Below are 25,177 nucleotides of genomic sequence, written 5' to 3' on the forward strand. Positions count from 1 at the left end.
GTCTGGCATTTCAGTATCCCGTGTATTTGTGATGGAGAGAAAGGGAGCAAAGCTGGGATGAAGAACCTGCTCAGCCTGCTGGGTCTGTGCAGTATTATAATATAGCTTATAATAGAACATGTTTGCCAGTATGCACTGCCCATGTGAGAATGCAGTTTACAGTATTCCTTTCATAGAGAACTGCAGGGATGATTCTTTAGCTTCACTGGTTGCCTTTGGGGATTTTTTTTCTGTATTTTTGAAGTACTTCTACTCCAGGTTTACCTCAACATATGCAGGCAGTAACAAACCTCTTGAACTATGCAAAACTGGTAAATTATGGAGAAAATAAAAATCATTTTTCTTTTCTTTTGTATGAGAAGTAGAATTAGAAAACAGAGGGGTAAATTGTCCTGTAGTTAGTAGACTTGATAGAGATCTTTTCTTCTTATTTCATCTCAGGATCAGGATTTTGCCATGATGGCTGCATTTATTTTGCTTCTGTCTGTAGACTAGATGCTGATATAAACACAGTATTTTTCATATTATGTGGAACTTGACTCTGAAGCAAGTGAGCAAACCTTTGGCATTGTTAGCGCATCTTTTGTAAATTCCTTTTTTTTCTGCTTCTGCCTCCCTCTTTGTTTTTTTTTTTTTTTTGCCTTTGAGCATGTTTCTGTAAGTTCAGTGAAGCAGTCCAAATAAAGGAAAAGTCTATAGAACTGTGTGAAAATCTAAAAAGCTAATCAAATTCTAGCAGCCATGTTCATTTGGTAATCCTTCCTTTTTCAGGGAAAAAACAGTACTTTTTTTAATAGTTCATCTTAAGCCTTAAAAATTATTTTGATGGCATATGTGATGAAAAATTATTATTTAGGTTGCCATTTCCATTTCTTCAGTAGCTACTCAATTTATGTGCTATTAACATTTATTCAATTAATTGCCCTTGCTTCCAGTTCCCCCCAGATGTAGAATTTGCATTGTCATTTCAAATTGGTGCAGACTGTGTTCACCACCATGGGTCTATGTTTTTCTATCTGGGATGTGATCCTGTGTTCCTAGTAAATTCTGTAGATTACAGGAGTGTGAGGTACTATAAGAAGGTAACTTTTTTCTTTGTATTCATTTTATATAAGTAACTGAATCCAAATATAGTGTTACAAATCTCAAATACATCTACAAATAGAGAATTTTTGAATTTTAAGTGTCAGTCACTTATTTTGAGATTATGATCTCTGAAAATTATGCTTGTGCTGCAAGACATGGATCACCCTTGCACCTCTGAAGTTAGCTCTCCATTTCAGTTGTAAATCTGAAGCTGTTTATGTCCCCATAACCCAGGTCACATCAACCAGTCAGTGTCATGGGCATAGCTGGAGCCTGGTGTAAACGAAATTTCCAGTAATGCAACTTTTTCTCCAAAACAGTTTTGTGGTACTCATGGTGATCTGGCTACTTGGATGTTGAGAATGGGTTTGACCAAATGTCAGGTGAAATCACATCACTGGATGCAGTGTGGACTCACTTCATTTGTTCAGTTTGGCCAGGATTCAGCTGAGCAATGAGGTATTACAATAAGTATATCTTACTTTAGTGATTAGCTTACGAATTAAGCACTGTAATAATGCAGATGCCTTGGCTAAAAAAGAGACATAGTGTTTGCATTCTGATGGGAAGTCATGCACTTCTCTTGTGTTTCAGATTTAGAAATACATGTTTCTTGTCTCACTCTGTTAAGATTTTTGCATCCCACTTTTTCTTGACTATCTTATGATCCTCTTTCTCCAGGCTCTGTCTTTGTGTCCTGCTCAGATCCAACTTGGGTCTTCAAATGGTTCTTTCCCTAGACTTCATCTCTCTTGCTTTGTTTCTTAAATTTATTTCTGCCCCCTTCCTCCACCCCAGTCTTTTTTCTTTGAAAATCTTTGCCTAGGCTTTCCCTATCCTCACTTTCACAATATTCTTTCCTTCCCTTTATTGCCTGATGTAGGACAGTGCTGTTGCAGATAAGGATAGCACCTGCACTCTCTGCCATTTGTAGTACTCGCAGCAGGTAGAAGAGATAAAGAAACTCTGCTTCTGACTTTCAGGGCTCTAAAGAAAGGTAAGGAGCAGCAAGTTTTTTTGTTATAGAAAACAGAGAAGCCTTTTCATTTGTCATCCTTACCTAGAGTGCACAGCTGCCCTGTGGGAGCATTGTCAAGATGGGGCAACATTAGGCAGCTGAGTTAGGAATGAAGAAGCTTGTGGCAGCTTCTCCTGCATGGTGTTTGCTGTCCAGATCTGCTTCTAAGCATAGGCAAAGGAGATCGGTAGGTTAAAGCCAGAAGTACCTGTGGCTTACTCTTGTCTCGACTTATCTCGTGGCTGGGAGGCTTGGTTAACTCTACTGCTTAAGTGGGATGTGTACAGGAAGGATCAGGGCTGGGGGAAGGAGTTGCTGGTGGGTGGCAGTAACTTCAGAGAAAGAAAAAAGGCTGCTATGTTCAGAAGCCCTCCACCACCTCAGCGGCAGCAGAATAGCAACCCTCCCTCCAGGGTGACTCCAATCCAGAGCTGTTTTCTCAGCTTTCAGTCCCGAATCTGTTCCTCTTTCTATATTTCTTGTTGTAACAGTGTCCAGGCCAATCTTCTGGGAAGCAAAATTAAGTTTTGCCTTTGCTTGTGGAGAATCTAAATAACCAACCTTGGTTTTACCAAGACCCCTGAGAATGCCATTTTCATAGCAAAGCAAATGATAAATTTTCTTTCAAAGACTGACTGTAATTTAGTCCATTACTGCTTGGACTCTGTGAATTTGTCTCATATATATGTGTGTCTTTCCAGTAAGATAACTACAGTTTTTGTATCTCACAACAGACTTGCAGTGCTGCAAAACAGACTGTATCCTGACACCACTCAGGTCTTCTCACTCTGGAGTCAGGGTGAGAAGACTGCAGAATGGGTACAGTACTGTCCATTGTGAGAATTAGGTAACATGATGTATTCAATCCCTGACAAACACAATAATGTGAGATGCTTTCCCATTTTCAGGAATTTTTAAATTGAAGGTGATGAGACACTGGCACAGGTTGCCCAGAGAGGTAGATGCCCCATTCCTAGAAACATTCAAGGCCAGGTTGAACAGGGCTCTGAATGACCTGATCTAGTTGAAGATGTCCCTGCTCAGTGAACGAAGGTAGGATTAGATTACCTTTAAGGGTCCCTTCCAACCCAAGCTATTCTGTGATTCTGTGAATTATCTGTTATGCAACATTCTTTCACAACAGCAGAGGCAAACATCTAGTCAGTGCTGGAAGAGGATTTGTTCATTCATTCAGTCATTCATTCCTTCCTCATGAAGTGCCATAGCACAGTATATTTTGGGTTACTGCCTCAGAGTCACAGTTACTTGTTTGAAGGTTTTGGACTGTTGAATGAATCCTGTGGAAAGGGAATGTTCCTGTTTTACCATTTCCATTATGTTATCTTTTCCGGTGCAATTACCAACTAATTCAAAGCTCTTTGTGTTAAGCTAATAGCTTTTGACTCTCTGCTGTCAGCCACTCCTTTTTGTGCACTTTTCATACCGCTTACCAGTCCCCCTACCACTTACCTATGAAGAACATTTATTTTTTCTCTGAGTAGAGGCTCATCATAGAAAATCATTAAATGGAACATCAAAAAGATCCCATCTGTTAGAGTTGCATATGGGTAAGATCACAATTATCGAAAGCCTCTTTTTTTCCCCCTATGCTTATCCGTACAATAAATGTAGTTGTCAGCAGGATAAGTTCACGCATCGGATAAGGTCACAATTTCATTTAGTGACAACTTCCAACAGCGTGAACTTACAAGGTTCGATTTATTAAAGAGTCAGAAGGGATAAGATCACTGCATGGCCAGCCTGATTTATCAGGGTTTGACTGGAGTACTTGAATAGAGAATGTCGTATTTCAAGTTTATGTTCAAAACTGTAGTTTAGTGTGTGTTATGTCTCAGAGACTTGAAAATTGAGGGAGGAGAATTTACAGGAAGTATCACAATAATGCAGTTTATGTCTGCCAAACAAGTGTGTGAACATTGAATACTGGAGCTACCTTATTAAGAATCACAGAAGTGGAAATGGAATAGTTCTCTGCTATCAGTGAACTGCTGTGTGCAGATGTACACGTATTAATTTGTTATAATGGAAGCAATCGCCAGCCAAATACTAATTGCAGATTCTTCCTGTGCATATAGGATGGCAGGCAGATACTGGGTTCTGGGCTGGGCAGCACTTAAGAACTTCTGAGAATGTTTTTAACTTGCCTGCTCTGACTTCAGAGGAGTCCTTGTTTGAAACTACAACATACACGATTTCTCTGCCATGCAAAAATACTCATTAGAGAGCCAGGTGGCTGTGGACTGAAAATATGCAAAGAAGGAGCCATTTGCTTGTGGAAATTGATAGAGCCCCATGATGTCAAATAACCAGTCTCTAATTATAGCACAGGAAGAGCTTACTCATTGTTTTGAATTGACTCCACTTAGAAAGCTATTTTCAATTAAAAAACAAAACAAAACAAAAACAATTACTGCCAAAGCTATGGATGAACTGCTTAGAAGTGTTAAACACATCTGAATCTGGATGCAGTTATTTTTGAATTAAATAGTTCTCTATTTTTCCCACAAAAGCTGTTCATCATTCACCTTAAGGTATACACTCCTTTGTTTCTTACTCCAGAATGTAGGTAGATGGATAAAAGACAGTGTTATTTTGCTTCAGAGATACTATGTGTGGTTGAATTTTTCTGGCATTCAAACTGTGGTCAAATCCTGTTAAGGGTCAAAAGCTCTTGCTGGGTTCCTGTGTACTCTGTTTTGTGGAGAGGTTTTTTTTTTAATGATCCTGATTGTTCTGTAAAAGAATATACAAAGCTAAACTGACCTCTCTACCTTCTGTTTTATGAAAGCCCTGTATGGCACGCCTGAAACAATATATGCATGTATGAAAAGAATCCTAAACTGAGTCCTTTCATTCCGGTTTTCTATCCACCAAGGTGGCCTAGTATCTTAAAAGCCATGAGATGTTTTGTAGCTGTACTAGTGAGTCATGACTTGAGGCTTCTTTTACAGTGCAGCTATCGTAAGTCTTTGAGTAATCACAGACTTTAAAAGTATGCTACATCAACAAGATAAGAGAAACAGCCCACAGCACTAACAGCATTATCTTTTACCAAAATTGATTAGCCCATACTATGTGTCTCAAATATTTTGTATAAACTTACTCAGCAAGCTGGAAATAAGTGTGTTCCTGAAGAACAAGCTGAAGAGGAAAAAAAACTTGCTCCATAGCAAGGAAAGGGCAAGTAAATATCACTAAGTGGAATGTCTCTTAAGTAATTTTTTTACCTTACTTCAAAAACTAAAGGCAGAGCATCACTTCCTCTCTACTTATATTTCTTAGTGCTGCTTCTGTTATGCTTCTTGCTGTCCTTTTCAATAGGAGAGCTGAAAAGTCTAGGATGTAAAGAGTAAAACTGCTTCTCTACTTTGCTTGGAAGTTATGAGTATATCACATTTTTTATTCCAGGGGTAGGAAGGAGTTCTATTTTAATTTGCTGTTATGTGATGGAACGTTATATTCAGTACTGAGGGGCTCTGTTACGATTGCTGATTACTACAAGAACCTAACAGTGTTTGGCACAGAATTTTCTGCTTCCTTTGGGCTTGAGCATGGTTAAAGGAAGCTGCAGCAATTTTTCATCTTTTTTTTTTCTTTTTCTCCACACATGTTGGAATTTCCATGGACAAGTATTTGTGAAGAGTCAGTTCCAGCTGAGTCTTTACACTTCTTACTGTGAATTGTAATGCAGCAATAAAGTCTCAGATCCTCTTCCTTCTCCTGATGTAATCTGTGAAGATCCTTAGCAGTTTTGCAGGGGATGGTAGCTGTAGAGAGCACTTCAGATTTACATCTGAACTTCCTCTGAGGCTGAAAGGGAAAATCTTGTCTTGCTGACACATCTTTCAAACCCTTTTAATTTAGAGTCACAGGGTGAGGTTCTCATTTTCCGGCAAACACCCTTGAAGTCACATGTTGCTTAGGGCTACAGGCATGGAACTTAAACCAGCATCCCTGTGGGAAGTCAGCAGTGAGCAGGGGACAGTACCAGTTACATTAAATGGGAGAATGGGCCCCTGTGTGCTGCAGTGTTGATACCATTCACCAAATAGGAAATTTCAGAGGAGCAGAATGTTGTAAAGAAATGCAGAAAAGTTGCCGGCAGTGTTAATTTTTTTCCTCTAAAAAAACAAAGATTTTCAGCTGGAAAAGCAAAAAAGGTCTTCACCAAGAACTAAACTGCAATGTTCTACACCTTGTATAGGCATAGCCAAATTGTCTAGTTTTGCCAAAACATACAAGCAGATTGTCCTTCCCAGCTCTGACATTCACCCATACCATTAAAATGGCTGCTGGTCATGGTGACAAAAGAGAAATGTCTCTTTTTCTGGAGAACTGTAATGAAGAGAAACAAAAAAGGTTTTGCAGCAAAACATTTTGTTCCCCTGTCTGCAATCTACTACTCTTTTATGGTGTTCTGAGTGGATGGGAAAACAACAGTTTCAGTACAATTCAGCATGATATTAACCCATCTGCCGTACATTTCAAAGTATTCATATATTTTGAAATATTGCCTGAACTACAGCTTGGAACTGTAACAAAAAAGAAAGAAAATCCATAGTAACTTATTTAATTATCAACAGAAGGGAAAAATTATATTTGGAAAAGAAATGCTTATTCTTATGCTTGCCTCAAACCTGAACTACTTATCAGGTATAAGGTTCATGTTATTAATTTTATTTAAAATATAATGTGGAAAGATGTGTACCTTAAAACTTTGGTAGCTTTTTGGATATCACTGGTTGATCTGCCCTAAGTTTGTCGTTCTTAATCCATTAAAAGACAGGCCTGCTTGTAAATCCACAGGTACAGATAAGGAGTCACTGTTTGACTGTGTCTGAACCCTTTTCAAATGAAAAATGTCAGTGGCAGAAAGGGAGGCTGAATTATTTTTTAAAAGGGTTTTCAAAGATTCTCATGATTCCTCTGGTATCAGTTAAATGTGACATGTCTGTAGACATGGCTGTTTTTTAGTGTGTAAAAGCAAGCAAATGCTGCAGTTTTCATCTCTATGTAGAGAGAAAATGCTGCAGTATGGCTAAGTGATAAACATGTTACTTTGCAATTTCTCTCTTCCATAATTAACATATAAAGAGATTTTTAAAGTTAATACAATTTGTAACAATGTGACTGTGAGAAGGAAAAAAATGCATTTGTGGTTGGTTGTTTTTATTGTTTTTTTCTGTTTGGACACATATATGTCACACGTGTAAATTAGATATAATTAATCCATAAGCTTTCCTGCTCACATACTGCCTTTGAAAATGTCATAGCACTGTCATGATGAGGACTCACCCGTGTACGGAGAAGCTTTTGTAAACCAATACAGCTCTATTTCCTAGATTTGTTCCAGTTTGCAGGAAGGATCTGATGCACGATTTTACGTAGAGTAGTTTTGTAATCTGCAACACTCAGAGGTGAAATTTAGATTTCTGTGCTTGAAAATGGAAGCTGGAGCCAAGTCTCCTCTTTGGAAGATGGTCAAGATTAACCCCTGTGGACAAGGAAAAGCTTTGCAGCCTGACTGTAATGTAAATCCAGGCATCCATGGGAATGGTTAGCTCGGGGAAGTCTGTGGAGGCTGCCTGTGAGCCAGGAGGAGTTACTCACTTCCTTCAGCCCAAGGTTCGTTTCACAACAACCACCAGTTCTAAATCTGGGACGAGTTGACTCCTTGCACAGTTGGACTTCGCTCTGTTTGTGGAAAAGCACCGTCCTTATTTGGGGTGGAGTTGTTGAGATGTGCTGATGCAAAAGACAGGAATCACTGTTGCATGTTTGGGATAGGGAGGAAGGGGCTTTAGCAGTCATGGAAAACAGATCGTGAAAAATCATGGCTACAGCAAAGTTGAGGTGAGCTCTGCTGCTCATGAGAACAACAGATTTTTTGCCTGCCTTCAGGAAGGGCAAAGTTTGGAAGTGCAAGAGCATGGAAAAAAGCAGTCAAACATCTAAAGGGAAAAGCACAGATCAGCCTGTCTTTGTTCCATCGTATCCCTATGAAAGTCTGAAATCAGAATTTATTTAGAAAAGAATGTTAGAAGTTGTGTATATAAATATAACTGTTGCTGTATTTTTGTTTGAAACAAATTTTTATAAAAAATAGGCTTAATGACGAGACCACTTTCAAAGAAGGGTTGTCCAGACTATTTTTTTAATCTTGAAATGAAGTTAAAAAATATGGGGGGGAAAGGTGGTAACTGAATTTTGCTTTTTCCCTCCCTGGGAATGATCAATTGTGTGTTATTCTTTCTCTTTACTGGAAAATCCAGAAAACTTAAGGTGAGCTAAAAAGCAAAAATTTGTCTTTTAAGTGTTAATTTTGAAGTCTTTGCTTTCAAAAATAAAATTTGTGTTTTTAAAAAAATACAGATTATCGTGCACTAAAAAAAAGATTATGCACTATAAAAAAAATATTTTACAGCCTCCCCATTGCTTTTACATATTTTGTCTCATAACATTAAGCTAACAATTTAAATTATTTTTTGTTTAATTCTGAAATACTACTGCCTGTAAAACCTCACTCAGTTCAAAATCCTTTTTGTAATTGCAATAAATGTTTTTAGTGGTATCTGGGAGGTGTTGTCCATTTTTTATGGCTATATGGTATGTCTCAAATTTTTAGTAGCTGCATGCTTCAAAATGTGATCTTGTGCAGCAAAATGCATGAAGGAGGTTAATGCACCAGGTGTGGCTGCCGTTGCACTCTCTCTTTTCAGCTGTCATTTCCTCCCTTCTCAGCACTTCTTAAGAACTTTATGAAACTGCTGTTCTGAATAAAATTGCTTTCAAACTCTAATGTGTGTGAAAAGATGCAAGAAAGGAATGGGACTTACTTTCTAAACAAAATTTGAATATAATTATAAGGGAAAAAGGTTTATTTTTCTTTTGCAGGTTGACAAGATCAGTTGTTTTTCAGACTAGCATAATTAATTCTCATTATATTGGTCCTCAGAACATTGTGCGTATAAAACCAACACAAAGGCAGAGGTGGTTGTTGTCAAGGCATGAGTGAAAGTACTCTCAACACTGCTTGTTTTCTTTGTTTGCAGGAGAGTTGGAGGTGGTCCAGAAAGACGGGGAGCGCAAGATTCAGAGCCGGCAGCAGCTTCCGGTCGGAACAACATGGGGGCCTTTCACTGGGAAGATGGATCTGAATAATAACACCTTGGTATGTAGATGCTCCGAGACGCTTTGCTTTGTTATACTGCGTGTCATTCTTCAGGGAATAGCCTGAATTGCTCCTCAGACGGAGCATTTGAAAACAGGCATTGTTAGCTTTAACGGACAGTGGTGTTTGGCTCTTTTCCAATTTGTTCATCTATGGCAAGCATCCACATGAAGTTATTTGGAGCACAGGTTAATAGTGTTTAACTTGTTATTTTGCTGAGGGAAATGTCACTTCCTTGTTTGCTGAACCAAGGTGTTGTGTTTCAGTAGTAATATCTGATTTTTTAGTGGCTTTTAAAATTTTTCATAGTATTAATTGCTGAATACTTAATTAACAAAAGGTACAAAAATAAATAACTACATTATTTTGGGATAAAATTAAGTACATTTGCCTTAATGTAACTGAACATAGCAAAATCTCCCATCAAATTAACATTTTTTTGAAAAGCACCAAAACACACCTGTCATACAATATATTCTCAATTAGCCTCATTTTTATTCTGATTGCAGAAAGTATGTGGACCATATTACTTAAAAGTAATGCTTTGCTGATCTCAGTGCACTGAAAATCATGTCATTTCTTGGTCTTCATTTCATCTTTGTTTGTGTTGGTTTTAAGTCTGAGCTTCAATATTGTTTGTGTATAGTTCAGATTAATTTTCTGAAAATATCAGGAAGGAAACAACTAATATCTCTAGAAGGGTTTAAACAGTCTTGGAACATGCATTGCCCTGTGGGATACTTCTGAAGAACCATTATCTGCAGCTGGATCACTGTCTGCTGTTACAGACTTTGCATTGAATGTCTTTCGCATAAAGATGCGTGGAACGGTTTCACAGGAGGGATTGCAGGCATTTAGGGTACACAGCTGTGCTGTAAATGGAGAAGCTGAGCTTCCCAGTGCTCACCAGCCTGGGTATTGTCCTGCCCTTGGAGGACCTGAAGAGCACTGAGTTGTTGATGTATCATCTGGGACAGTGTGAGAGAGGGGTTATGTGGACATTGGAGAAAAGGGGGGAAATTGATTGTCTTCAACTCCTGCCTGGAGAACCTATGCCTGTATATCAGAGTTCCCTTTCTAAGGGTTGCTGGAAAGGATGCATGTTACTTCCTGTAAATATGCATATTAAAATTTGAGTGAAGCATTGTTATGAGTACATAGTAGGCATTTAAAGTCTTAATATTTTGTGCTCTTTAGCATAATTTATTAATCAAATGGTGCTAAGAAATGTTACAGAATGTGACATGGAAACTTTATCTAAGTTTACTAGAGTTCAGTATTCTCAACCCAGATCAGATTTCCCATTCAGGTGCCTTAATAAAGAATAGATTTTCAAAAGTACTGCACAACCGTAGCACCTTATTGTTGGAACAGAAAAACTGGAAGATTTGAACAGTTGTCTCCATTTTCTCTATCCATTTAATTTTTGTTTTGTCATTTATTTTATTGTTGACCTATCATCATTCTCAAAATGTTTTTTGTAAAAGGCCATATGTGACAACCACCTGTAATTAAAATAATATCCTAAATCCCATTATAAATACTTTCATCAGCTTTCACGTAACAGATACCTTAGTCCTGTTGTTGCTCAAAGTCAGTCCACGATCCATACCTTAGGAGAAATGCTAGCTTGGTTTTGTCAACTTGTACCACTTCATCAGGTATATACAACATGAACATAACATTTAAGTGTGGGAGATGATCTTGATTGGCCCTTCACTACAAAATTAAAATTTATCAGATATTCCTAGGATAAATTTTCAACATGTCGGCAGCCAATCATATTGTATCTTTTTTTTTCTTTTTTTTTAATGGGGTCATAGAGTAACCACAATCTTAGCAAGATCTTGCTCCTCCTTTAGTAGCACAGGCATGTTTTAAGGTCTGTTATTGGTTTTTAAATTTGGGCAAATACCACTTTTGCCATATCAGAAACATTTAGCTAAGAGAATTGGGTTTTAATGAACTGGTGATTAAGCATTGAGCAGAACTGGCTTTTAATTTGTTGATTGTAATGGAGTGGAACAACTTTCTTGATGTAGATCAGACAGATGTGGGATGAAAATATTCAGGACTTTTTTCTCACTAAATTGGAAAGATACTTTGTTTCTTATAGAAATAAAAATCATAACTTCCATTTTTACCGAGTTGAAAGATTTTACTTTCGTTTTGCCTACAAATACGAATGCCTTTGGAAATCTGAAAAAGTTCCTGTAAACAGAATTTTAGTCCTCAGAAATACTGTCTCATTCCCCCAAGAAACTCCATCCTTTGGAAAAGTCAAAACTGAACTGAATATCATCTTGAGCAATCTGATTTAACTTCGAAGTTGGATCTGACTTTGAAGTTTGCCCTGCTTTGAGCAGGACTTTGGACTGGATGACCTCCAGACATCTCTTCCAACCTGAATTATTCTCTGATTCTAAGTATTTTTTCTTTTTCACAAATACCAGATGTTTCCTGTAATCCTACATTTGTTACTTTAAAATGCTGTGTGAAGAAATGTAAACCTTTTGATGCAACTTTAATTTGCTGTTAAAGCAACAAAACCTCAGTGTCAGCTTCTACATGCTTTTCTTTTATCTTTTTTTTCTTGAAATGATTCTGTGTTTTTTTATGATTTTTTGACACATTTGATTACTTATCTCACTATTGTATATGTTCTCTGTTGTTCATCAGGGGAATTGGGATTTTTTACTTAGATTGCTGATACATCTCTTTTGGAACGCTCATATGGGTAGAGCCTCACATCCCTAGAATTCAATCAAACTTTCACATGAGCAACTGAAAACAGGTTTAGTTCTTTTCTGAATGAGAACCTCAAACATTGCACTGCTATAAACATCAAATTTTTGGAAAAGAGTTTTCTTGTGGATTTTTTGTATAGAGAGGAGAGAAAAATCCAGGGACCCTCAGATGAGTAAATACCTTAATTTTTGTAGCTGCTGTCTTCATTGGGAAATATGTTTGTGGCTGACTACAAGAAGTATCTCACCTGACTGTACTGTTTAGTGTTAGTGATGTGACAGTGCCTCACAGGAGTCATTCAAGCTGCACAGCTGGAGCTCACTTACTCCCCTTGCACTCTGCACTGGATCCAGCTGCACATGTAATATCCTGTTGAAGTGCTCCTTGTTTCCAGCAGTGCTGTGTTGCTGAATACAGTCTCGCTGCTGTTGGCTCAGGAGACAGAGCAAGTTAATTAATTCAGCACAGTATTTAATTGAGTCGTCGTGCCAGATGTCAATTACATTCTAGATCTTTCAAGTTTCTGTCTTGAAGTATATTAGCGCTATACATCTTGGAGTAGTGGAAGGTTGGGTACTTTGAACAAAAATTATTTTAATGCTCTTCACGCTTGCAATTGGAATAGCAGCTGATGACATCATCAACAGAGTTGCAGCACTGTTGGGTGATATGGTAGAGCCAGGTCCACATCAGGACTGAAGAATACTCAAACTAAAGGTAGACTTGAAATAGCTCAATGACTAATAAAGTTCTCAATTTTTCTCATCTAGGAGTTTAGCCAATACTCATGAATTGCATACAATTACATTATCAAATAGTGTATGCTATTATTACTTTTACTGTTGATGAAACAATCTGCATGCAGCCACCAGAAAATTTAAAGACATTTTTTTTAACAAGTGAGTCTCGGATCTAAAACTCATCTAGGCATTTGAGTCTTATTTCAATATGACCTTAAGAACTCCCTGTGTCATTATTAAATATTTATAGATACCTATTTAGATACTATTATTACATTTAGAGTGATAGATCTCCTATTTAGATACTTTTAAATATCTGTTCCTGTAATTTTGCCACATAGCCAAAATTCCTCTGCCCTCAGTTTCATGCACAGTTTGTATCTCTAAGCACAATTGGGCACAGAAGTTATTCCCTTCCACATCCTTCCACTAATTTCACTTTCCATTCACTGTTCCATAGTAGGTGGATAGTCTCAAGAAAATTAAATGCATAGGAATATCATTTCTAGCCTAGAAAATGTGCATGTTCACGTTTCCAAATTCTGTTTGAGATTTAATATAATCTTGCCATTCAGACAAACACACCTGTGAAGAGTTTGAACAATACTAGTGGCTGTCTGCAGTTGATGAGAACTCAGATGTAGAATGGAAGACAGCACAATTTGACCAGGAAGGCTCCAAGTTTGTGTCTTGCTGCATCACAGAAAATTCAGTGGTTCATGGGTACCTATTAGTAGATAAAAATAAATTTTGAAGCATCAGATTCCTAGTTTGTGATTCCTGTCTTTAACAAGAAAGTAGGTTTGCACAAGTGCCAGGTCTAATCTGACCATGCAGGTGACAAGAACAGAAGACCTCTCTAGATGGGACATACAGATCATTGAAAGAGTTGCTGTGTGTAAACAGATCTAAATTCAAGGCACTAGCAGCCTAGTTAAGGAAAAGCTGTTCACTTGCTTTTTTCAGCTGTAAATATTTTCCCTGTTTGAGGGGACGGCTTGATGGGAATGAGGCTGCTGGAAATGAAAGCAGCACTGAACCACGTAGCCCACAACGGATGGCGAACAGTGGTCGCTCTGGCAGTAGTGTGGAGGCATTCCAAGAGGCCTTTTCCCTTGGCTGCTGCCATCTAGTTTTTGGTGCTAATCTGTGCCCATGGCAGGGTTTTGTGAAGCAAAACAATGATCAGCTGGATCCAGCCCGCCATGCTCGTCTCCTTGTTGCAGGGAGGAGCATGCGGGGCAGGTCTGTATGAGCCTGATAAGGAAAAGAGGATTCAATATGGCTGTGAAGAGAATCCACAGGAGGAGAATGTGCAGGGCTGGGCCAGGCAAGCAGTGGGACACAGCAGGGACCATTTAATGGGATCTGGGAGGTTCAACACCAAAGACACCTCTGGAAGATACGCTCGCAGAATGGTTTGACTGGGTAGAGTGTGAGGGGCTGGGGAGCCAAGGTTCAAAATGCAGTAAAGTTATTCACTCACTAATCTGTGGCTGGTCACTTCAGGTCAGAAACCTCATGTCTATAGTGGGCAGTGACTTTTAATCTTCAGAGCTGCAGCACAAGGGGTGTTGGGAGCTTTTGTTGGAGGTGCTGCATGGCTACAGAGAGGCAGTAGTCTGTCCATAGTGAGGCTGTAGACAGTCTGTAGTTTCTGTTTGTCTTGTTCAAACATGGAAGGGGATAAAGGTAAACTTTATCTTTAGATATTTAACTGCTAATGGAGAACCTGGCTTTTAATAGCAAAGAGCCATTTTTATATTTCATTACCAAAAATAGTGTACTGAGTAATGAATCTTGATTCAAACCTGTGTTATACTACTTGTATAGCTTTAAATATGTCAAGTGACTACCAAAGCATTTCTTTCTCAGTTTTACTACTGTTTCTCTACTATTACTGTTTCTCTACTACTACTTTTGGGCTCTTCATATTTTGAACTAATTAAAGATCGCTTCCTTCTGTCCCAAACGTGAGCAGATGTTATTGTTGTGGCACTTAGGACAACACATGATGTCACCCAGCAGCCATGTGCTGATGTGGTGTGCATGTGTTGGGATTGGCTACTTAGAACCACAGAAACATTGAGGCTGGAAAACACCTACAAGATCATCAAGTCCAGCTGTTAACCCAGCACTGAATCATGTCCTCATGTGCCACATTTAAATGTCTTTTAAACACTTCAGGGTGGTGATTCCACCACTTTTCTGGGCAGCCTGTTCCAATGCCTGCCAAAGTGAAGAAACTTTTCCTCATATCTGGTGTAAACCTCATCTGGCACAATGTGAGACCACTTCCTACAAACTGGAATGTTTTAAAAAATTGAGATACACCAAGATGTCCACATGGCCATCCACAAAGAACTTTGAGAACACATCACCTCACATTACTTCACCTTGTACCAAGTGCTCTCCCATTTATATAGACATGTAGTTGAGGAGAATGCAATGACAGAAGAATCTTTTTTAAAAACTTTCATGCATATTTGTAGTTTAGATGCTTCTTTACTTAAAAAAAAAAGCTATTTCTGCTCTTGTATTTACATTTACATAAATTTAAATAATGTTAATAATATGATAGCAAGATATGGTAAGGATCTGAATAAATACCCTATTTTGAAAACCTCCAACAGCATTTTTTTTCCAACTTCCAGAACTAGTTTCCAGATCTCAAATAGGGGATAAAACAACATGGTGCATTAAAAGAGAGAGAACCTTGATCCTACACTTCTGCCTAAATGCTCTTAATACACTGGTTTAAGTACTGCACACCATACTATAGCCTCAGTTTTATGTTCCTAAATATTTAAAAGACATACAAATAAAATAGGATTGACATTGCATTCATACTTTTGTTTTTTCTTCATTTCTGATTTATTTATTTACATAATGTCAATGGGGGATTCTTACACAAAGTTGCTCTTGTTTTTCAACCTTGTTTTCTTGGCTATAGCCGCTTTTTAAAACTACACATACCCATGGCTTGACACCTGTTTATCAAAACAGCAGAACTTTAACATTTTTTTTTAACTATCACTGGTCATTTTGAAAGGTTTTAAAAAATAATTTAGTTACTTGGTGCTTGCTGTGAGCATCTCCATTAAGCAGAATTTATCCTAATACTATTGTAATTAAGAAGTAGACTTTACCAATCATTCCCATTAAACTAACTCAGCTCCCTGGGAGGAAACTCAATAAACTGTCCTATTTTGGAGAGCTGCTTTTCAGTAGGGGGTCCTTCTGAGAGTGGGAATTTACCCTGGGGTACATTGCTAGGCAGCTGCTGAGAGCAGGGCAAGGGGATGGTTCTGCAGAAGACATGAGGCAAACTCAGAAGCCTGGGACAGAAAAAAAGGCAAGAAAATTTGGTCCAGGGCCTCCCAGACAGCACTGGAGGGAGATGCTATCTCCAAGTGCCAGGCTCTTGCATTTTAGGAAGTGGTGAAAAGAGAGAGAACAAAAGCTGCTTAATTAGAGAATCACCACAATAAACTTCAGTAGCAACACGTTCTTGTGCTTCTACACTGTCAAATCTTAATAGTCCTCTACCTAGTCTAATCTTCTGTGTACCACAGGCTTTAAGAATCAGATGCTTGTTTTGCCGTTGTAGATTTTTCTAAATTTATAACACGACTTTTAGAATGGGATGTAGTCTTATTTAAAAATTTCATGTAAGAGAAATAATTTATTTCCATTTAAGGTCATTCATGTAGCTCAGTGCACTATGATACCAAACAGGCACGATTTCTATTCCCGTGTTTAAGATGAGAAATTTAACATTAAATGTTATCCTCTGAGAAAAATTTTTCAATTCATGCTTTTTATAATGATACTTCTTCTTATTTATGAAATATACATATTATAGACCAGGCAGATATAAAATGGCAGATTTAAATATGCAGCAGTTTTGGGAGTCATTTTCTTCTCACTAAATGTTAACGCTATCTTTTTTTATTCTGAAATTAAATTCAGTTTCTAAAATGTTGACACATTTTTTCAGTCATTTCACATTCATAGAACAAGCATGGGAAATTCTAGCTCCATCATTTTAGTAGCACGTAAGGCTATGGAGGTGCTTATGTCTATCAAGATGTTTGCATTGTTAAGACAAGAATTTGGTTAAAACAATGAGCACAGAACTGACAGACTAGGAAGCTTGTGCTCTCTCTTTGACCATTTGCAAATAAAATGTCCTGGGAGCTCCTTGGTATTTTTTTGCCTCCTACACATAAAGCTGTGCCTGCCCACAGGTAGTTAGCCTTAGGGGACATTGGTGGTGGAAAAAAGCACTGTGATGCTGTTGCCTGTGGAGCTGTGGTGGCACTTGTGTTCCACTCAGTATGTTGTCAAGATGTGCTGTCTGGGCATGCAAATGCATGAGATTGTGAAAACATCAATAGAGGCTTTCTATAAGGCTTGTGGATGCCATGGTGGGCACTTGTTTGGAATAAAAGTGTGCTGTATAGAAAATCTTGGTGTGAAAAGTCACATTTTGGTGGTGTCAAAATTTGTTTGTTTTAATAAAAGTGCAGACCAAGATAGCATATCATAGTAACAATAGCAATATTTTTAATTATTGTCTATCTTCATTTAAATAAAGAAATTACTTCAGGTAAAGGAATGGACCTCTGGTTTCAGTTAAGACAGTGGCTACTTGCTGATCACTTTCATGCAGTGTGATGGAATGATCAAAATTCCAAAGATCCAAAATTCCCTTTCCCTCTGAATATGCTTGAGAGAAGTAGCCTATAAATTTTCAAGAATCGTGGAAACAAAAGTTATTTCTGGTTGTTTCATTGGCAGCCAAATTAACTGTGTTCTGTGAAAGTGTGGGTTTAAATGTTTTGAATAGAAAAAATCCTCTCAATATTTCTAGCAAGTATTGTTAGTACAGTATGTGTGACTACATAAATATATAAAGAATGCATATTTAAACATGTTAAAAATAAAGTAACTATATTAACTATATTAAAATATAGTAACTAAAATATAGTAACTATATATGTACATATATATATATATACACACACCCAATGGAAGTGATTGTGAGTATATAAAAATAGCATATTCTAGTCAGGAGATAATGACTATTACTAGGTCCTAAAAATCTGTTTTATTTGAAATACTATAATTTTGCTGAACTTTCCTCACCATCCAGCTGTAGCTCCTTTTCTAATGACAAAGTATCCCATGACCAGTAGTGAAATGTGTCCTTTTCCAGATGCAGCAGATCTCCTTTGCACTACCAAAGTATGAGCAAATAATTTCAGAGCCTTACCTGAGAAATTCGGTACTGAGTGAAGTTTATAAATGTCCTGAGCCTCATTTATCAAGCCTGGAGAACAAGTTCATCAGTCTAATCCCATGGTGGCTCCTTGGACTCCAGGGAAGTTCAAAAGATGATCAGCTCCAGCCATGAGGTCTCCTGAGCAAAGAGCATGGGAGGCACCATCGCTTGGTGTCCTTACCTTCCCTACAGCCCCACACCACCTGCAGCAGGGGAAGGGCTGCAGCAAGGACTGCACAGCTAGTTAATCTGCCTGGTGATGTTATTATTTATAGGTTTATTTGCGTGTCCTGATATTCCATATGTGGTAAATTATGTGCAAAGCCTCTCTGGATTTATATTTCATTGGTTGTAGCAAGGTGGGGATTGGCCTCTTCTCCCAGGTAACCAGTGTCAGGACAGGAGGAAATGGCCTCAAGATGCACCAGGGGAGGTTCAGGCTAGACATCAGGAGGAATTTCTTCATGGAAAAGATTGTTGAGCACTGGAATGGGCTGCCCTGGGAGGTGGTGGAGTCACCATCCCTGGAGATGTTCAAGAAATGGCTGGATGTGGCATGAAGTGCCATGGTCTAGTTGACAAGGTGGTGATCAGTCAAAAGACTGGATTTGACTTGATGATCTCAAAGGTCTTTTCCAACCTAAATGATTCTGTTATTCTGTGATAATCATGTTCCATCTTAAATAACTGAATATTAATTAATAAACTTTTGCCACCTTTTTTTTACTAATGCATTTTAACATATTTACAAAATGCTTCACAACTTTTGAATCATTAAATGCAATTATAATTTTGAGCACTTTTAACATATTTAGGAAATAATTGAATTTTGCATAGACAAAATACTGTCCTTTCTGTGCTATAAGGGAAGGATAGCACTCTGAGCTACTGATGCATTTAGAAAAAACTACATGGCATATGAAATATCATAGTTTATGTAGATTATTCTCACTCTGAGAACATGTCTTATAATTTAAAATTCTTCCTGTCACAGATTAGCTTTTATATCTTGTTTTTGACATTTGATTTGATATCTGAAATGCATAGAAGATACTATTTTTAATGAAAGCTTTATATATGTTAGTAATTATTATTTTATTTATAAGCATCTTACATTTCCCAAAATATTTATTTTTCTTTGAGCCTTTCTTTTTCGCATGACAGTCTCTGAGCTGGGGATGAGTGACCACTTTTTTTAAACAAGAAACTGGAACTTCTGCCGTGTGTGAGGACATTAAAGACAAGTTTAGGGAAGCTGAGGGAGGTGTGCCTCGAAGCTGGGGAGGTGAGGAAGGATTCTTCCCTCTCTCCCCCTCCTGCAAGCTGTTGTCCTCACTTTTGGAAGAAAACTGGGGCAAATTAGCATAAAGGAAAGAGAGCAATAAAGCAAAAAAACAATAGTAGATCCCAAATATCATAGTTCCTTCTTTTCTGCTTATGGTGAAGCAGGCCTGGTTCCACAATTGCTAATCTTTAATTCTGCAGTGGACCTTATAGTATGTCTTACTCTTACTGCTTTGCTTTTACGTTGTTTCTTCATCTGGGATGCAGTTGCATTTACTACATTAAATACTGGATTTTGTTGTTTATATTTTTTTAAATTCCAGATCATATCCTTCTCTTTGGGATCCAATATTTTACCTTCCTCCTGTTTCCCTTCTCACTGCAGTCAATCCACCTCCTCCAAGTCAAAATACCATCTTAATCCTTTATGCATCTCTGGTAGAGAATTCCCCTGGCTTCTTGGATCCACCTGGATCACAAGCCATGGAACAACATGAAGGATTGCATTAGGTGAACCTTCCCTACTCAGAAAGGTATCAGTAATGGAGGTTTAGGTTAGATAGGAAAAAGACTTTCCTAATGTTAATGAGAGTGAGAAGCTGGAGGGGATTCAGGAGGCTGCAGTAAATCTGTGGCTGGTGTGTTTCAGAGCAGGCTGGACCAAGGCAACAGGAGTGGAGCAGGCGCAGCTGAGCCGTGGCGTGGGGGAAGGAAAGGAGCAGATGACCCTGTGGCTTTTGGCAGCCTGATGCTGAGAAATGTCTGCAGCCAACTTCACTTGTTCAGCTGCCCAGAAATGCCTGCAGGTAGCTAAAATCTTTCAAGATTGGCTATAAAAGGGCCAGAATGAGACACTGTTTTTTTGTAGAAGATGGCAGATGGGACGTTACAGGAAGCTAGACAGTTGGTCACACCAGTATAGGATACTGGTTTCAGAATCTAATTGAAATATAACAAGGGCTAGCTGAGAGATAAGGAAGTAAGCTGCTATGTTTCTTTGGCATGTCCCTTCTCAATTGCCTGCAGGTTTTTTTTCTTCTGAATATTCTCTCTTCTCACTCTAGTTTCTTACTAACTAAAGTTAGAATTATTGCCAAATATTAAAACAGTGTAGCTTTTTCAAACCATTACTTTCAGTTTTACTTAGGATGTTGTTCCTGAGTTTTCTGTACTTCTTTTTTTAAGGAATACTGTCTAATATATAAGGATCATTGTCCCAGGTTTCTAAGGATCATTGTCCCTGGTTTTTATGCCACACATTTGCAGAGTGAGAGCAATAGTACTGCATTTTCAGGATGCCAAGTGTGTGCACTTTGATCTGGCGCTACAGCATGCCTCAGGGAGTAAGTTGAATCTTGATTTTTATAGTCAGTCATCCACTATCAGGTACCAGAGCCCCGATTAGACAGGCTGAAAAACAGAATACACCATGGGTTGGATATGGAAACATTTGCAAGGAGGCTCTTGGCATCACCAGCATCCTCATAGCTCATTTTGTACTTCTGTGCTAGTAAATCTCTTAAATGCATCCAGAAATTATACCTGTGTGTGGTGAATGACTGCATATGCACTGATTACTTTTGAAACCACTTCTTCCCACCCTGCCACATTCAGCAGTGGAAAATTAGAATAATGTACATGTTTTGAAATTTGACCTCACAAATGTGAGACCACTTGGTGTGGTTGTGACTCCTTAACATTCCTTGCATTCCCTCTCCCAAACCCAGTTGTTAGCACTTGTTGCAGGGTTTAAGTGGCTTTGTAGCAGCACCTGTTAGCTGCTCTGGCTAGTGGCACACTTGGGACTAAATGCCCTTTCTGACCTTTTCTTGTCAGTCATACCAAAGATACTTGACTGTCTATTTGTTCACTATTACTACCATAGCTGAGATGTGTCCTGAACTCTTCAGAAATAGGGTCATGATGTTCTTACTGTTGTCTGTGCTCCTTCTGCTGTGTTATTGGACAGGAGCACTTGCAGCATCTCCTTTGGGATAGTTGCAAGGCATGGGGAAGTAAAGAGTTTCACAGAGGGAATTTCCTGCCATTACCCACTGCAGCCTGGTGTTCAACCTCACGAGAGCTACAGTAGCACACTGCCTTGATACTCTCATTTTAAATCTGTATTGGGACGACAAAGATGGTTGAAGTTATTCTTTCAGGGCAACATAGAGCATGGACAAAGCACTTCCAAATGAAACATGCATTAGGTGTTGCAGTTATTTGTCTATTTTTTAATCTAAGTGGATTTCTGTTTCTATGTGTAGTCTTTGAAAAAATACACAGCAATGAAAGGGAATTCAGTGATCACAAATTTCCAAGAGTGATTAATAGTGCACTTAGGGTTTGATTTTGCCTAGCATGGAGCACTGGTAGGAGGTGCTAAGCACCCCAAACTTTCATTCAAAGCAGTAGGGCTGAGGTATGCTGAGCATTTTCTGACACTGAATGTGCAAGCACAGCCTGTAAACCTCTCCATAGAAGATAAATATTTGTTATTTATTTGACCTTGAAGATAGGACTGGTTTGATAGGGTTAAGGTCAATGAGTATATTATTTTTAGACAAGATACAGAGTACTTGGATGGTTCTGCTTTATTTTAGTGTGTTAACATCTGGCAGCATTCTGTGTTCCATATGCTGCTGATTGTCCTGATACATTCATCTTCAGTGATTATCAAAAAGATTTCAGTGCTCTGGAGTTAATCACACATTTGAGAGGACAAATACATGAAGATAAGTAGAAAAGCTGCCTGTAGGTTTCTGTATAGAAGGCCAATATTTGTGCAAGTACACTATTAATTCAGAAATGTTTTTTTTTAATTGTCTTAATTAGCTAATGTCTGTAAGGGTGAAAAATAGTGTATTAGAGTTCAATATTGTTGTCACAATAGACACAGAGAACATTGCTTCTTGGAATTCTGATTACCCCCTTTTAATTCTACATGTTGCACAATGGTTTATTTTTGATAATGGTGAATAGTTAAGGGGATTTTAGACTTGCACCCTTTTCTCAAGTGTTTTTCTGTGGCTTTGGTCCATGAAAGTTTAGCTATGCTTCTGTTATTTCATTACAATAAGCACACACATAACTATCAACTGACTTTTTTTTTTTAATATTGGTGTTTTCAGTTTTCTTAGGTTGATAAAATTTTTTTCCAGGGCTATAAATTATTATTGTTATTCTGTGCTGTTTTGGCCTTACATGCTAACAGCTTCATGGGAGAAAGACTAAAGAGTTTCACGTAGAATTTGCCACATCAAAGCAGGTATTTCCTTTTACAGTACCACCATCATTCTGGGAATGCAGAGCCCCTACCCCAATCAGAACAAATGGTGAAACAAAACCAAACAAAGCCTGATGCTTGTCAACCTTGTAAGACCCTTGTGCCTTTTGCCACAGCCCACACTCAGCTGGAGACCAGTCCTCTAGGCTAGCCCACTGTGGGGCTGCCCAAGGTCCTGCAAGGAATAGTTCAAATAAGGAAACAGCTGTAGGTCTCAAAGTCTAGAATGATGACCCTTTGCTTCCAACACCTCCTGTCAGACAGTTCCTTGCGGCTCCACTCTCTGCTGAGAAGGAAGGGTGCCATGAAATCAGCTGTGGCCATGGCTCTTCAGGCAAACCCTGGGACCAGGGTCTGTCAGCACAACGTGGCATCGGGCGTCTGGTCAAAGTAGACATCAGGAAAGCAGCAGGAAGACTAAAGTGGCAGTTTGCCACAAAACAGAAGGTACAGAACAAACTAAGGTAGCAATATTGTTCCTCAATATTTCTCTCTTAATTCAATATCTATTATTTCAAAGAATAAAAGAAAGGCAGCAAAGTCTCTTGGGGCACATAACATATCCTGACCTACTATTTAGATAAAACTTGTTGTATTTAATCATGCACAAATTTGTTTGGATTTTAGCAGTGACCACTCTTCCTGTTGCCAATATCTATTAATGATAATTACTTCAAATACTATACTCACTCAGTGATAGCATCACATCATGGTGAGGAAGATTGTGATCTTATCTAAACCTATTCTGTTTAACTCTGACACTCCTTCTATTATAGCGGGGCCCTGATAAGATCATGCCTGTTAGGATCGGACATTAGTTGAAATCAATATTTGAAAATGTGCCTGTTTTTGCTTAATAGCAAAGTTAGTGTGAGGGTCATAGTGAGATCATTTGTTGGATGAGATTGTACAGCTTCATCTTGTAATGGAAATGTGTTCCTCGCTTCAGCTGCTGGTGAAAAGTAAAAACAAGGGCTCTTTGAAAGCAGTACAGCTTTGCTAATAATCACTGTGTGAGGAAGGTACAATCATTATTATGATATTTAACATCTGTAGTGCTGCAGCCTGTTGAGGTTTGAGTCAGGAACTCCTTTTTACTGGACTCTGGACCTGACATTAAAAAGACAGCTGCTAGCCTCAGCTAGCTTAGGTCCTGCTTTTAGACCAGACACGAGTGCAATGGCAACAAGTGAGTGTGGAAGCCAAAACACTAAAATAGCAATAATTAAGATTAGTATAGTAACAGTGATGTCACACTAAAGCAGCAGACATGAGTTTTTTAGAGATAGGGAATGAAAAATGCAGCAAGTTTGCAGATGACTTCAGAGCATTCTTCCTGTACTCATTGATCTAGTGGAAGAATATACAAATAAATTTGGAGTATTTATTTAGATAGGAATTTTGAAACTTATTTTCTGATGAAGAAGGATGTAATCTAGATTAGTGATGATGAACTCTTTTAGAGCTTGGTGCCAAATTGATTTTAAAAAGCTCGGAAGCTCTTGTGCTGCCAACATTAATCTCTCTGTAACACATCTGGCACTAGTGCCAGCTGTTTATGGTTACTGGTGGAGATGAATAATCAGAAAACTCAAAGTGCCATAATGCTGATTTGCTGAAAAATATGGTTACTCTTATTGTAAGACTTTTCAAGATTTAGTCAAAGAAAACAAAGCAGAGCCCTGAGGATATTGCATGGGATATATGAGACCTGCAGTGTCCCTTTTTCCTTAAAACCATTAATTTTTACTCTCCAAAAAATAAAAAAGTACTACAGAATAAATTAAAAATGAAAAGTGGATAGTGAATGGCTCATTGTTTTGATGGAAGGACTGCAAAATGTAAGTGACACTAGTTCTGAGCCTATGGTTGGCATCAAAGGGCCTCATGCATACCTTCCAGTGCAAGGCGTGTGCCCTGACTACTAGACTGCTTTAGGGAGAAAGGCTCCAAGTGATAGATAACATTAATAGATCTGTTAAATCATGCCAGTGTAGAATAAAATAAAATAAAATTGTAAATTTCCAATTTTTTTCCTGAAATTGAAGTCTGTTTAAATGCCCATCTCTTTATTTAGATAAACTGCTAGTATTATTGATGTGCTAAGACTTGGACAGTGTTTACCAACCATTTCCATTTCAGTAATTCCACTCCTTGCTGACTGTGTCTGGTCATAACGTCTAACTTCTTGTGATTTGACTTGGATTTCCTTTGCAGTTCTCAACTTGATTCCAATTCCTCACATTTGACACACCAGTCACTAAATTTGTCACCAGTTACTAAATTATGGTGTTTCCTGGAAGAGAGGAATGTGCACATGGCAGGAGTGATAGTTTTCACTACACAAAGTCAGAAAGTTTTCGATTCAGACTACAACATACACAGTATCATGATCTCTGCTAATTATTTATGTATATGTCATTACCAGTATCACATATGTGCCAACTGGTAGTTATGAAGAGGTGTAACTTTAATTTATGTTTGTTCGAACACAAAAGTGGAATGACAAATGAATAAATCATTGCACCAGTGTTAA

The 25,177-nt window shown here is 38.2% G+C and overlaps 1 protein-coding gene across 6 annotated transcripts in view; it reads left to right on the plus strand.

Annotated features, from left to right (window-relative positions):
• ZFPM2 (zinc finger protein, FOG family member 2) overlaps positions 1–25,177 on the plus strand; it is a 303,099-nt gene that overhangs the window by 138,290 nt on the left and 139,632 nt on the right. For all 6 annotated transcript variants that reach the window (XM_085053395.1, XM_085053393.1, XM_085053397.1 and 3 more), the window contains one exon: positions 9,178–9,296. In XM_085053395.1, coding sequence (XP_084909521.1) covers positions 9,178–9,296 — 119 coding nt within the window. The remainder of the gene's footprint in view (positions 1–9,177; positions 9,297–25,177) is intronic.

The sequence above is a fragment of the Lichenostomus cassidix genome, chromosome 2 (assembly GCF_008360975.1).
Source record: "Lichenostomus cassidix isolate B80296 chromosome 2, HeHo_3.0, whole genome shotgun sequence".
NCBI classification, from domain to species: domain Eukaryota; kingdom Metazoa; phylum Chordata; class Aves; order Passeriformes; family Meliphagidae; genus Lichenostomus; species Lichenostomus cassidix.